This window comes from Elephantulus edwardii, unplaced genomic scaffold (assembly GCF_000299155.1).
Source record: "Elephantulus edwardii isolate Elephantulus edwardi_28Jun2011 unplaced genomic scaffold, EleEdw1.0 scaffold00151, whole genome shotgun sequence".
Lineage (NCBI taxonomy): Eukaryota > Metazoa > Chordata > Mammalia > Macroscelidea > Macroscelididae > Elephantulus > Elephantulus edwardii.
The window spans coordinates 231,731-244,089 of record NW_006399901.1 but is presented as its reverse complement, the minus strand read 5'-3'; the positions used below and the strand labels follow the sequence as shown (position 1 = coordinate 244,089).

The following is a 12,359-nucleotide window of genomic DNA, read 5'->3' as shown; positions in this document are numbered from 1 at the left end:
GTATGCAGTTCAAATCCATCAGCTGCTCCATGGGAGAAAGATAGGCAGTTTCTTCCTGTGCAATCTACTGCCTCTCAGTGGAGAGTCAGTTATAGGTCCATTCCGACTTGACAGTACTTAACGTGTCCCTTTGGTGGTCACGTGCTGTCTTTGCCCATCTGGCCCCCGTGCCACTCATACTGGATGCTGGACACCTTCCTTAGATGTGCTGGCTGCTTCCAATTTGGGGTTATCTGGGGGTGCCGTGTGTGTGCTTTTCCTACTCACCTCTTTGCTGACAGATTCCTTCCAGTGTTGATTGAGGCATCACCCCCGCAGAAGGGCTCCCCACTTGGGCATACCCTTCTGCTCTTTGGCCATGTCACTGCTGTCATTTCCACAGCACAGGTCCAGGCCAGCAAGTACTCAGTGTATGGCTGCAAAAGTGAGTGCTCAGGGGGACAAAGCCCCAATCTGGAGGTTTATCACCAGGTGTTGCTGTCGTGAGGCCTTCATGGGACAAACCTGGGGACCTCAGGGTGCCCCCTGTCCCTTGTCTTTCCTCTCCCAGAGCATAGGGCATGTGTGCCTGGCCCATTTGGGGGCCACCTGGACCTCAGGTCAGCTGGACCAGTGCTCCTTGTAAACCCAGGATGGTCTTGTAAACCCTGAGGTCCTTCAGCAGACTGACCTTGAAGCAGGGAGGGGGGAGGCCGCCTCAGACTTGCAGACTAATCCCTCCCACTGACCCACCATGCACGAGGCCATCGCCAGCATTTCCCATTGTTGGCGCTTCAGATTGTGACTTTATCCCATTTAATCTCCACCCCCTCCTGCACCCCTCTTGGACCAGCCGCCTCGTGTGATTAGGACACTGTTTGGGAGAGGCAAGAGAGAGTTGTTCTTGTCCTTGTACATAAGGAGGAGACAGGCCACCGGAGAAACCACCAACCCAGAGCAAGGCCACATCAGTGCCTCTGTCCCGGACAGCCTGCTCCGTGCAGGGCCGGAGGGCGAGCTCTGCGGGTCCCAGGCTCCCCAGTGTCTGGGGCCTGGGCTGTGTTGTGTGCAGGCATCTCTGAGCACACACTTGCCCTCCGTCTTGGGGCCCTCAGGGTGCTGGGATACCTGGCTAAGCCCTGCACCCAGGAGTTGTCAGGGAATCTTGCTCATCTTCTAGGGGAAGGGGTTCTGCATTCACTCCCTCCTTGGGGGAGCCTTGCAGGGAGCCCCTTCTGCCTGGCAGCCAAAGAGAGCACTCCCTCCCCATGGCTGCCAGCCTCCTCCACTCCCACCGCTCTCTGAGGCTGGGCAGGCAGAGTTGATGAAGTCTCCCCAGCGCCATAAATCACAGAGAGCTGCTTTCCGCTCCCTCCAGCAGCCCGCTGCCAGCTGAGCAGGGATTCCCCGTCCTCTCACACCAGGCAGCCCTAGAGGGCCTGCACCAGAGCAGGAGAGACAGGCCCCGGGGACAGGCGGGCGGGGGGGAGGTCGAGCTCCCCGACCCCCAACCTCCATCCACGTTGGGACTGGTCACCAGACCACAAGACTGACAGGAGCTGCCAGCACCTTGGTCAGTGGGCCTGGCAGGTGGGGAGGTGGGGTCAGGTTCCCGAAGCTTATGTCTCAGTTGCATCCTCACCCTCTGTCGTCTTTCCCTGAACAGCTGCCTAGACATACCTCAGTTGCCTCATCTGTAAAATGGGATGCATATAAAGATTGAGAGGTCTCCAGCCATAATGTCTGATGCAGAGTAGAACTGGGTCACAAAGCACAGCATGGCTGTGTCTGGGGACCCCCACCTACTAGCGGCAAAGTCTAGAAAGGGAGAGACTGATTCCCAGGGGAGGGGGACAAGAGGTTCACAGTGCCTGAGAGAAGGGGCGCTGGAGCCTCTGAGCTGGTCAGAGGGGTTCCCTGTCTGGGATGAGAATGCTGGGGAGATTGACAGATCTGGGCCTGTTCTCTGCCACTGAAATTCACTCAGTTCGTTCCCCGGAAGGAGTTGCCCAGACTGACTCAGAAAATGCCTGACCAAAAAGGGTCGCTACCCCCAGGCTCTGAGGACACTGCTGAGCCAAGGGCTTTTGGGGGAAGCGGGGAGTAGCATGAGAAATGTGGCTTCTAAAAATTTCTAGATTATTCCCCCAGCCCCAATTTCCAAGGCTGATGTGTTTGTAACTCTTACGAAGTATAAAGTTTAGGGGGAGCTCTGGTGGCCTAGTGGCAAGAAGCTGCGCTGCAATCCAGAAGGCATGCAGTGCAAATCCCACCAGCTGCTCTGCAGGAGGAGGGGCAGTCTCTTCCTGTGAGAGTAAATGCCTCTAAACACCTGCTGAAAGGTCAGCTATGGATCAGATCCGACACAATGGGACATAACAACATCACCTCTAGAGGAAAGGCCTTCTTGTTAGGACCCTGTGGTCTATGTACTGCATTGCACTTTGGGCTGCTAACACAAAGGTTCAAGTCCATCAGCTGCTCCAAGAGAAAAAGACGGGGAGTCTCTTCCCATAAAGATTTATAGACTCAGACCCCTGTGAGTAAGAAACGACTGGAAGAAGTATAAAGTTTAAAAATCAACCATGATCGCACCACTCCAATAGAAACACTATTAACCTTTTGTTGTCTCGTTCAGGATTTTTTTATGCATTTATATATGTTATATATCTTTAAACAAAAATAGTGTCATGCTATATACATTATTTTATAAGCTGCTTTTTTTTTCTCCCATCTCACATCGTACGTCATAACGTCTTCCCTGGTCAGTGCATATAAGTCAGGCAGGACTCCACACAGGCCGAGGGGGCCTCTGCCATGGGCTGCGTAACGTGGTCACCCACGCCCCCCACAGGTGGACACCGAGGTTATTTCATTTAGAGGTTGTCATGCTTGTCACTCACAGATCTCTGCCCATGACCCAGTTCTTCCCTGGGGTTCAGTCCCGAGAGGTGAAGTCATTGGTTTCCACCTCTCCCCGCACTATCCCTGTGATGTGGACAAAGGCCACCTCCCAACCTAATTGTCTCCCTGTCTTCTTTTCTCTCTAGGGCTGAACCCGACAGCACCACCATCTTCCAGTACCCCATGGGCTGGCCGCCGGTCCAGGAGCTGCCACCATCCCTGAGGGCACCCCCGCCTGGAGGGTGGCCCCCGCAGCCCAACGTCCAATGGGGCTGAGCCCTTTCCTGCCATCTTCTCATAGCAAAGACAGGAATTAGGGAGGCCCCCACAGAGCCCCTGAAACCACAGCCTGGACTGATGGATGGGACTCGGGATCCCCACCAGGGGCCACGCTTCCTCTCATAAGAGCTGGGTGGCGTCACTCCCTTCCTCCCTCCCAGGACATGTAAGATGTTGATAAAGTCTGTCACCAATCGTAGTTCCGGTCTTTGGCCCTGGGTAGGGTGGGCAGGGCTGGAATGAGAGGGGCTCCTCCTTGGGGACTGGCAGAGTCAAGGCCAGCCGGGCCCTGCTGAGAAGTGACTCCACCTCCTTTTCCAGCCCAGCAGATTGGCAGCCCCCCTTCTGCTGGTGCCAAGCACGTGGGGTGGCTCAGTGCGGGCAGGGCGTGAACAGGGTCTCTGTCTTGGGGCTTAGAGAAGGAGGGAGCCAGGAGTGCAGGCCCTACACTTGGAAGAGGCCTACCCAAGCTTCCTGGGTGGTCCCTTGGCCTGGGGGTGGCACGGGTCCTTCCAGGAATTCTACCCTGGATAAGCCTCTGGCCAGCGGTGGTCACACAGGCGGCTCAGGCCTCTTGGAGCCTATAGAACTCTGCCTCCGGTCTAGCTTCTGGCTAGGGTGGGAGTGAGGCTGATGTAGCCCTCGGGTTGAAGGACCCAGGAGGTGGGGGCTCCAAGGCCCACCTCTAATGCTTCATCCTACATGACCTGCCCTCGGGAAGATCCCTGCTGAAGGGGGAACTGAGGCCAAACCTCTGAGCATCAGGCTCCTTATCTGTGAAAACGGACTAATTCAGTGACCCCAGCCTGCTCAGGCCATGCCAGGGAGGGAATGCCAGGGAGACCCTGGCCCCCGACCCTCGTCCAGAGGAGGCTGGCTAACCACAGGGGTGTGGGCCACAATGACCGTGTGACCCTGGACAGGTGGCTACCCTCTCTGAGGACAGAGTGCCCCTCTGATCTTTAGGGCTCTGGGGCTCCTGCACAAATTCCTTAATTTCCCAAGAGCCACCAGACAGCGGGAAGAGTTAGTGCTACATACAGGCCGGGTGTGGGGGACACGGGCAGAGCAGGGGTGCAGGCAGGGCTGAGAGAAGTCCTCGGAGCTGCCACCAGGCCCTCCTCAGCAGGCCGTGGCTCCATGCAAGGCCCAGGTGGGGGCTGCCAGCATCCGGGCCCTGAGAGTACTCGGTGACGGCGGGCGGCCCAGGAGCCGGCTGAGGGAGGACAGGCTGCAGGCGGCAGTGGGTGTGGAGCGAGCCCCGTGCACCGCATGCGCCAGACGGGGTGGGTCCCCGCCAGGGCCTACTTCATGCCACTGCGCAGCACCTGGTTGGCCGCAATGAGCATGACGCTGATGATGAAGGCAATGGCGAAGGCGCAGATGAGACTCTTGCGCACGCACGTCTGGCGGATCTGCTGGTTGGAGCAGGCTGTGGCCAGCGGGGAGTGGGAGAGACAAGACAGGGCACACAGGGACACTGAAGCTCGCAGGCCGGGAGGTCCCCGGAGCCCCCCGCCGAGCCCTGGCTTCCCCCGCCCCGTGGGCCCCGTGACTCACTCTCCACGTCCACCGGGCACTCCTCAGCCGTGCCCAGGTGGCTCTCCTCCTCCGTCATGATGATGTTCTCAATGTCCTTCATAGACAGGTGCTCGCAGAAGGTGTCGTACAGCAGCCGCTTCAGCTCGTCCACCGTCAGCTTCTGCATGTCGCACTTGGTGGGGAGACAGGGCTCTGGCCACCCCCAAAGCCACCACCCCTGCCCAGTATCCCCCAACCAGTGCAGATTCTGGAGGGCTGGGACCCATTCACTCACTCCATGCTCAGTCCTCCACCAGCACCCTCTCCTCCCGCCTAGGGAGCCCACTAGGGGGCGTATGTCCAACAGATGGACCCTCGTGGACATCCTTTACAGCGTGGGCTGGACCGTTTCTGGCCCCATTATGACGCTCCATGGCGTGCCCACGCCTGGGGCCAGCCAACCAGGACATACCTTCCAGAAGACAGTGTCAAAGTCGGTGCCGTGGAACTTCTCTGGGATTCCTGAGGTGGAGAGCTTGGGTCCCAGGAGGGTCACAAACTCCTCAAAATCCACTTGGCCGTCACCTAGGGCAGGCACAGCGCCAGTCAGTGGGCAGCCTGGACCAGCGGAGCCCTGACTCAGAACAGGGCCGGCCCACAGGAGACTCTCATTCTACTCTGAACCCACCACAGCAAACGCTGCTACTGTCTCTCATGGGTGCGAGGCCCGAGTACCCCAGACACGGGACGTGGAGCTTAACAGATGGTAACCTGCACAGGGCTCCATCTGCTCGGGACAGGGAGGTGAGGGGGCGGCGAAGGGGTGAGGACATGCCCCACTGACCGTTCTTAGTGATCCTTTGTAAAATGCTAGGGGTAAATAAGACCAATGATTTTTATTATTGAATGGTTATTATACACTGTTTTTCTCTACTTTTAAAATTTCTTTGCATAGAGAATGAAAAGGGCAGCCTCTACAGCCCCTAGGCAGCGCTGGGTTACCCAGTCTCTCTGGCCTCAGTTCTCCAGGCTGAGAAATGGGTCCAGGCCCAACCACAACATGACATGAGCTTTGGGGTGGCTCACATGGTGGGGCAGTGAGAGTCCCAGGGTGAGGTCAGCCAGAAGTAGAGGCTGTGGCCTCAGGGGTTCAGGCCCCAAATGCCCCACGCTGCCCAGGTGACAGGCAAGGACATCGAAGCCAGGGCTCACCATCCATGTCCAGCCGCTGGATGATCACCTCCAGCTCCACCTCGTTGGGCATGTAACCCAGGGAGCGCATGGCCGTGCCCAGCTCCTGCTTGGAGATGAAGCCGTTGCCATCTCGATCAAATACCTTGAAGGCCTCTCGGATCTCTGGGAGGAGCAGAGAGATGTCTAGAGTCAGCCCTGCCCCGACACCCACTTCCAGTGCCCCTGGAACCTCCAGGTTGATCTGATAGTAAAGGGGTGCCCAGGCCTGGATAGTGCCAGGGCCCGCAATGCCAGCTTCCCCGGCACACTGACGATGATCCTGGTTTAGGGGTACCCTGGAGCCCTCAGCAGGAACCTACCGGACTCCCTGGGTCAGGGCTGTGAACTGCAGAGGTTTCCCTGCACCGCCCAGCCCCAGCCGCTGCATTACCTCCTGGGGTGGGCCCAGCTCGTTAACACCAGCCAGCAGTCGCTAATGGCAGCTACCTGAGGTAGCAGCGGCTGGGCCTAATGAGCTGACAGCTTGGTACGCACTGCCTCCCGAAGCCTGAGGTCTGGGGGAAGGCGAAGGTGGGAGTTGCAGGCACCCCACCTGGCCTGGCCCGGCCCGGCTCAGATGTGGACAGTCACCCTGGCCCCACTGTTTAGAGAGGGAAATTGAGGAACACAGGGATAGGGAGAGCTCAGTGCCTAAGACCAATCCAACAACTCAACGTGTGACCTTGGGCCAGCCTCGGTCTTGTTAGGTGACTCGCCGCGGCCTCATGACCAGCAGATCTGGATGGACCCTGCCCTGTCCTGTGCCATCTTCTCCATCTCTGACATGCAACACCCACTCTTCCAGGCACGGTGTCAGTCTCTCCTGTGGAGGGACTTCCTCCCCGATCCTCCACCCTTCCCAGCATGCTGGCCTTTTCCCAAGGGCTCTCCTGACAACATGCCCCAAACCTGGTGAGATGAAACGTCACCACCCTTTCCTCCAAGGAGCACCCTGGTGGCCTCTGTCTCGGCCACAGGAAAATAAATGGACATTGTGGAGCAGTCCCTGGGTGGTGACACACTCGGAGTTAATGCACTCAGCAGCCAACAAAAAAGTCAGAGGTTCAAAGCCACTCAGAGGCATCTTGGGAGAAAGGCTCTGGAAATATAAATACACACACACACACACACACACACACACACACATTTTTTAAATCAACCACTGCAAAGCCGACAGCACACAGTTCTACAGTGGCACACGTGGGTCACCATGCATTAGAGCCAGTTGGGCAGCGACTGGTTCAACAACGTGGGGCTATGCCAACAGCTTTTACCAAGAACACCCAGAAACTATGAAGGAGCGCCACTCTGTCTTGTCGGTTTAATCTGTGAGCCTTTATTATCACTCAACCCCAGCAGAGGCCTGACATGCCTCCCCAGGGACCACCACTCCTGCCCCATGAGACCATGGTGCCAACCAGTGCACAGCCTCAGCCTCCAGTCAGCACAGGGAAGCACCTCCCCAGATGCCAGGCCTCTCTGCTGCAGCTCCCTGGGGGTCTCCTTATCTACTGACCAGCCTCCTGGCCTTTGCCTGAGCTGCTTCCCTGGACAAGGTTTCAGCAGATACAATCTCATGCTGCAGACAGATGAGATACTCTGTATTGTGATTGGAGAAACTGAGGCCCAGAGGGTATAGGGGGTCTTCCCAGGGTCAATGTGGGAGCAGGGCTGTCTCTGGAGGAAACAGGAGGTAGGCTGGCCCAAGGCTGGACCTCGGAGGCCCATGAACCCCTGAAACGGCATGTGGGATCCTTCCCCAATCTGAGAGGCATGGGAGCTGTGGCTCAGAGAAGGTGATCACATGTCTCAAGCCACACAACATGGCCAAGGCCCCAACTCCATGACACATTTCTCACCAGGCATCTGCACCTGAGGCCTGGAGGTCAGATGGACATCCATGTCCAGATGGAGCACCACATCTGAGTTCCCTGCATCGCTAGGCCTGCTCACCCCAAAACTGCCTGTCCCGGAGACCACTTGACAAGCTGGCCTCCTAGCCACAAGGCCGAGAACTGGGAATGGCAGGCCAACTCCCACCTGGTGCTCTCCTGAGCTGCCAAGACAGCAGTGAGCTCTCCCATCACCAAAGGTGTGTAAGCAGAGGCTGGCAGCTTTGAGGTTGCTGAGGGACCTAGGCACTGGCTGCATACGCACGTACATGCCCAGCCCCCCCCCCCATTTGGGTTTCAGCCTGGTGGTGACGCCCCTCCTGCCCAGGCACAAGCTTTACTCACCTGATAGTTCTGTGCCATCTAGTCAGAACCAACATAGCTGACCCTCCAGGAGGTTTTTAAAAGCTGTCAGTTTCACAGGAGGAGACTGCCCATCTTTCTCCATGGAGCTGATGGATTAGAACTGCGTGCCTTTGGGCTGGCAGCACAAATCCTTACCTAAGAGCCAGTCAAGTTCTTACCCACACTGGGGGTCCTGAACTCCATCCTTGGGGCCCCTCTAGTGCTGGTGGGCCCCAGGATCACAGCTCCTTCAGGGCTGTGAGAAAGATGCCCTTTTTTGCTTTCACTCTGGAAAACTTAGGGAGCTCTGACATTGCAGTCTACAGGAGCCTCACTGCTCACCCCCAAATGGTAGGTTCAAATCCACCATGGGCTCTGAGGGAGAAAGATGAGCAATCTCTGCCTGTATAACTGACAGCCTCTGAGAACCCTCGGGACGGTCTGTTCCAACTCGAGTTTTGGGTTTCTAATGGTGAACTTGGTTGGCATCAAGGTTCTCAGCTCAAGCAACACCACCGTCTCCCTAAGACCTTTCTTGATTCAAGGCCTCCTCTGCGCTGCCAGGGCTCCTACGCTCCGTGTCCTGACACTGGTCATCCCAGCCAGGAGGTTTGCGTTACATCTGTGTCCACATTCCCTGAACAGCGCTTACTGTCCAAGCAGGGACATTTGCCGAATGCTTTGGCAATGAAGTGAACGAATGCCTGGCTTGGGGAAGCCCACCCATCTGAGCTCCTGGAGACGGGAGCTAACAGTTGATGTGTCTCTTTGCATAAAGCCCGTTTCCTCTTCATTTGTAATCCATCCTGAGAAGGGCAAAGCCCCTGCTTCCAGCCCCAAGCAAACCAAAAGCTTGAAGAAGGGGAAGTTGAGGATATTGCTGTACCCTTAGTCCAGCCCCCCGGAGCTCCCCACCTCACCCACTCCATGGGTCACCTGCTTCTGTTTAGCTACCATCACATCAACTGGATTCATGCAACCCCATAGACAGGAGCCCGAAACACGGCCTGATCCTGTGCCACCTACACAATCACAGATCAGACCACGGTGGTTCACAGTTTTCATTTTTGGAAGGAGACTGCCAGGCCTTTCTGCCTTACCCCATCTTAGTCTGGAAACTTCTCTGAAGCCTGCATCACAGCAAACACGGAAACCTCCACTAACAGAGAGGAGTGGTTTGAGTGAAGGGCACTGGCCAGAATGAGAGCCAGGTCTCCCAACCTGAAGGTTTGGCCACTGAACCATTTCCACTGTCCAGAGAGGGAGATCGAGTGAGGGTGGGGTGAGAGGAGCATCACTGGACGGAACTGGGGGCTGGTTTCAGGAAGAGAAACCTGAAGAAGGTGAGTAACCTAGAGGCAGCTAACAGAAAAGGTCAGCAGTTCAAAGCCACCAGCCACTTCCTGGGAGGAAGATGAGGAAGAACAGGTTTAGATTTACAGGAAGTAAAGACTGTGTAAAGATTTACAGCCAGGAAGCCAATGGCGGGTTGTTATGAACCAAAACAGGTTCACAGCACAGAGCTCAAGCAGGCTCAGTGTTCGCTTGGGGGTTTCGGGGTGGATGGCCAAGCCCTGGACCCACAGCAGGAGCAATAGTGGGAGCTGACCCCTCCCTTTGCATGAGCTGGAGTCCAGGCTGTCCCACAGTGCCCCTGACCCCTTCCAGAGAGCCCAGGGATATGTGTAGGGCAAAGGGAAGTCAAAGAATGCAGGACGGAAGCAATGAGTTTTGGAAGAAGTACATCTCGCAATGCTCCTTAGAAGCAAGGATGGCGAGACTTTGTTCCACTTAATTTGAACATGTTTTCATAGGGACCGGTCCCTGATCATGCTAAATTAGGGGGTCAGTGAAAAAGAAGTAGACCCTTGCACGGGATGGACGGACAGCGGCAGTAATAATGGGCTCACACATAAGTAACAAAGGTGGGGAGGGTTCAGGACCCAGCAGTGTCCCGTTTCGTTGTGAACAGGGGTCAACTAGGAATTGAAATTGATTCGACAGCACCTAACAAGAAGCAAAGGGCACCATGTGGGGTGTGTGGGCAACCGTAAGGGGCTGTTTCTTGGGGTGAGCTATCCTCCCAAGAACACTAGGTAAACGCATCTCCGGGTCCTTGTGTCTATTAAGCCACGCTCCGTCGTACACACGCTGCCCCAACCCCAGCCGACTCCCACCCACCATGGAGGCCAAGGAGGGGGTTGCACGCCAAGTCACACAGAGCCAGGTTCAAATCCCAGCTCTCCTACCTCCTGGTCAAACGGCCTTAGGCGAGTGTTTATTTGCTCACCTGGACAACAGGGCCGCGAGGGGTCTGAACGGGAACTAGACACGTGAGCGTTTAGCTGGCCTGGCTCTGAGCAGGACACCATAAATCAGATCGGCTCAGATGGCAGAGCCGGAAGGAGAAGGAGGACTGGGTGAGCTAGGGACGCTTGGCGTCCTTCTCACTGGCATCCGGGCTGGCACTGGGACAGGAAGCTGAGCTGGGATTTGGGTTTGGCGAAGGCCGCCACGTGACCTCTGCTGAGGCTCCAGCACCTCGTCTGTGAAATGGGAACGTGACTCCTGCTGGTCGCTGAAGTCTGGGCACATTTCCCCGAAAGCCTCACTCTGGTCCCCACTCCCTCTTGGCATGGGGTGGCCTGACCAGGAGCAGCTGGCAGAGAGAGCCACCTATATTCCAGAATGCCACCCTCCCCTCCCACCACATCCTGTTGACACTCTCTAAGCTCATAGCTCTCCCCCAACTCGTGGCGCTGAGATGAGCAGGGGGACCCCATGGGCTTAAGGTTTTTAGGGGTAGCAGTGACTGTCCTCTACCAAGATGTGCTGTCCATAGCACTCATCCCAGGCCCCATGCTTGGCCACCCTGCGCTTCTGGGCTATATACTAAGGTGGCTTCTCTACTTGCAAGGAAAAGGGCTAAGAATGCAGCTCCCTCTCACCTGCCCACAAGGTCCTCGTTTGCCCACTTTCAACTACACTGACTGAGCAGGTCAAGGGCCACCTCTGGAACCTTGCCTGGGTGGCTAGTTGCCTGTGTGACTCTTTGTCCCTCTTGCTCCAGAGTCATCCCTTCCTATCCCTTCTTAGGTGCTCAAGCCACAGGATTCTGCAAGCTCCTAAGGCTTCTGCTCAGGAAACGGGAACCAGCCCCTGGATTCTTCAGGCTCCCTAAGGCTTCTGTCAGGCCACCCCAGGCAACCCCAGGATTCTGCAGGCTCCCTAAGGCTTCTGCTCAGGCCACAGGGACCAGCCCCAGGATTCTGCAGGCTCCTAAGGCTTTTGTCAGGCCACCGGGGTCAGCCCCAGGATTCTGCAGGCTCCCTAAGGCGTCTGCTCAGGAAATGGGAACCAGCCCCAGGATTCTACAGGCTCCCTAAGGTGTCTGCTCAGGTCACACCAGCCCGCCCCAGGATTCTGTAGGTCTCTACTGTGTGCTGTCCTAGCCCTTGTGGGTGTTATGAAGGGAGTCGCTGCCTTCTCACAAGGACCAATTAGCCGCTACTTGGCCCATTTTGCCAAATTATGTCCACCAACTCCTGAACCCCACTCTGTCCTTCTGGCCCAGCCTCCCACACACCTTTGCCCTAATCTGAAGGACTTGGCCCCGTCCCTACACATTCCAGCTCTTTTTATCCCCCTCTGTGTGTCTACATCCCCAAGCGCCCACCATCTGCCCGGCCCCGTGCTCAGCACTTCCCCCATACCCTGTCATCAGTCTCATGGAGGGGCAATGCTGACTCCTTTCTACATAGGGGAAAACTGAGGTCAAAGAGGCAAAGGATGGCCCAAGGTCACTCTGTGAGTCCAGAGCACAGAGACTTGAACTTGGCGCTGCCTGGCCAGGATGCTCACATCAGAACTCCACGCTCCCTTCCTCCCCACCCCCGTCCTCCTCCCACTCACTTAGACAAACTGCCCCCCAGATTCCTGCGGCATGTACTGTCTGCAGTATTCCGTCCCCAGCTGCTGGGCTCCCTTTTCTTGGCACGCGAGGCACAGCTCCCCCACCAGTGGGCACCCTCCCAGGAAAGGACGTGGGCCTTACTCACACTGCTTTGGGGTGAGGGGCATTAGTGGGATAGTTGGAAGGGTAGGGTCCTAAGGGGGGACCTGGGCCAGGGCTGGTCACCCTCTCCACCCAGACAACGCAGTCAAGTTCCACAGGGGATCTGGGGGTCCAGATCCGCTGAGGCTTGG

General features: G+C 56.8%; 2 protein-coding genes across 2 annotated transcripts in view; one reads left to right on the top strand and one right to left on the bottom strand.

The window, feature by feature from the left end:
• ZMAT5 (zinc finger, matrin-type 5) overlaps nt 1-3,159 on the top strand; it is a 13,279-nt gene extending 10,120 nt beyond the window's left edge. Inside the window, exon 5 of the mRNA XM_006894770.1 lies at nt 3,030-3,159. Coding sequence (XP_006894832.1) covers nt 3,030-3,159 — 130 coding nt within the window. The remainder of the gene's footprint in view (nt 1-3,029) is intronic.
• Nucleotides 3,160-4,466: 1,307 nt separating this feature from the next.
• CABP7 (calcium binding protein 7) lies at nt 4,467-10,748 on the bottom strand. The gene is made up of 5 exons (XM_006894875.1): nt 10,605-10,748; nt 5,896-6,196; nt 5,156-5,268; nt 4,723-4,876; nt 4,467-4,594 (listed from the first exon to the last, which is right to left on the bottom strand). The coding sequence occupies exons 1-5, from the start codon at nt 10,746-10,748 to the stop codon at nt 4,467-4,469; spliced, it is 840 nt and encodes a 279-aa protein (XP_006894937.1).
• Nucleotides 10,749-12,359: the final 1,611 nt, after the last annotated feature.

Excerpts from the sequence above, each read along its gene's own strand:
- CABP7 (XM_006894875.1), bottom strand. The coding sequence starts at position 10,748 with ATGTGCCCAGACTTCAGCGACCAGCAGGAGTCACGTTCCCATTTCACA. Across the intron at positions 5,269-5,895 it reads CCAGCGGCTGGACATGGATG|GTGACGGCCAAGTGGATTTT; the intron begins GTGAGCCCTGGC and ends TGCCTGCCCTAG. Across the intron at positions 4,595-4,722 it reads GTGCCCGGTGGACGTGGAGA|CCTGCTCCAACCAGCAGATC; the intron begins GTGAGTCACGGG and ends CGCTGGCCACAG.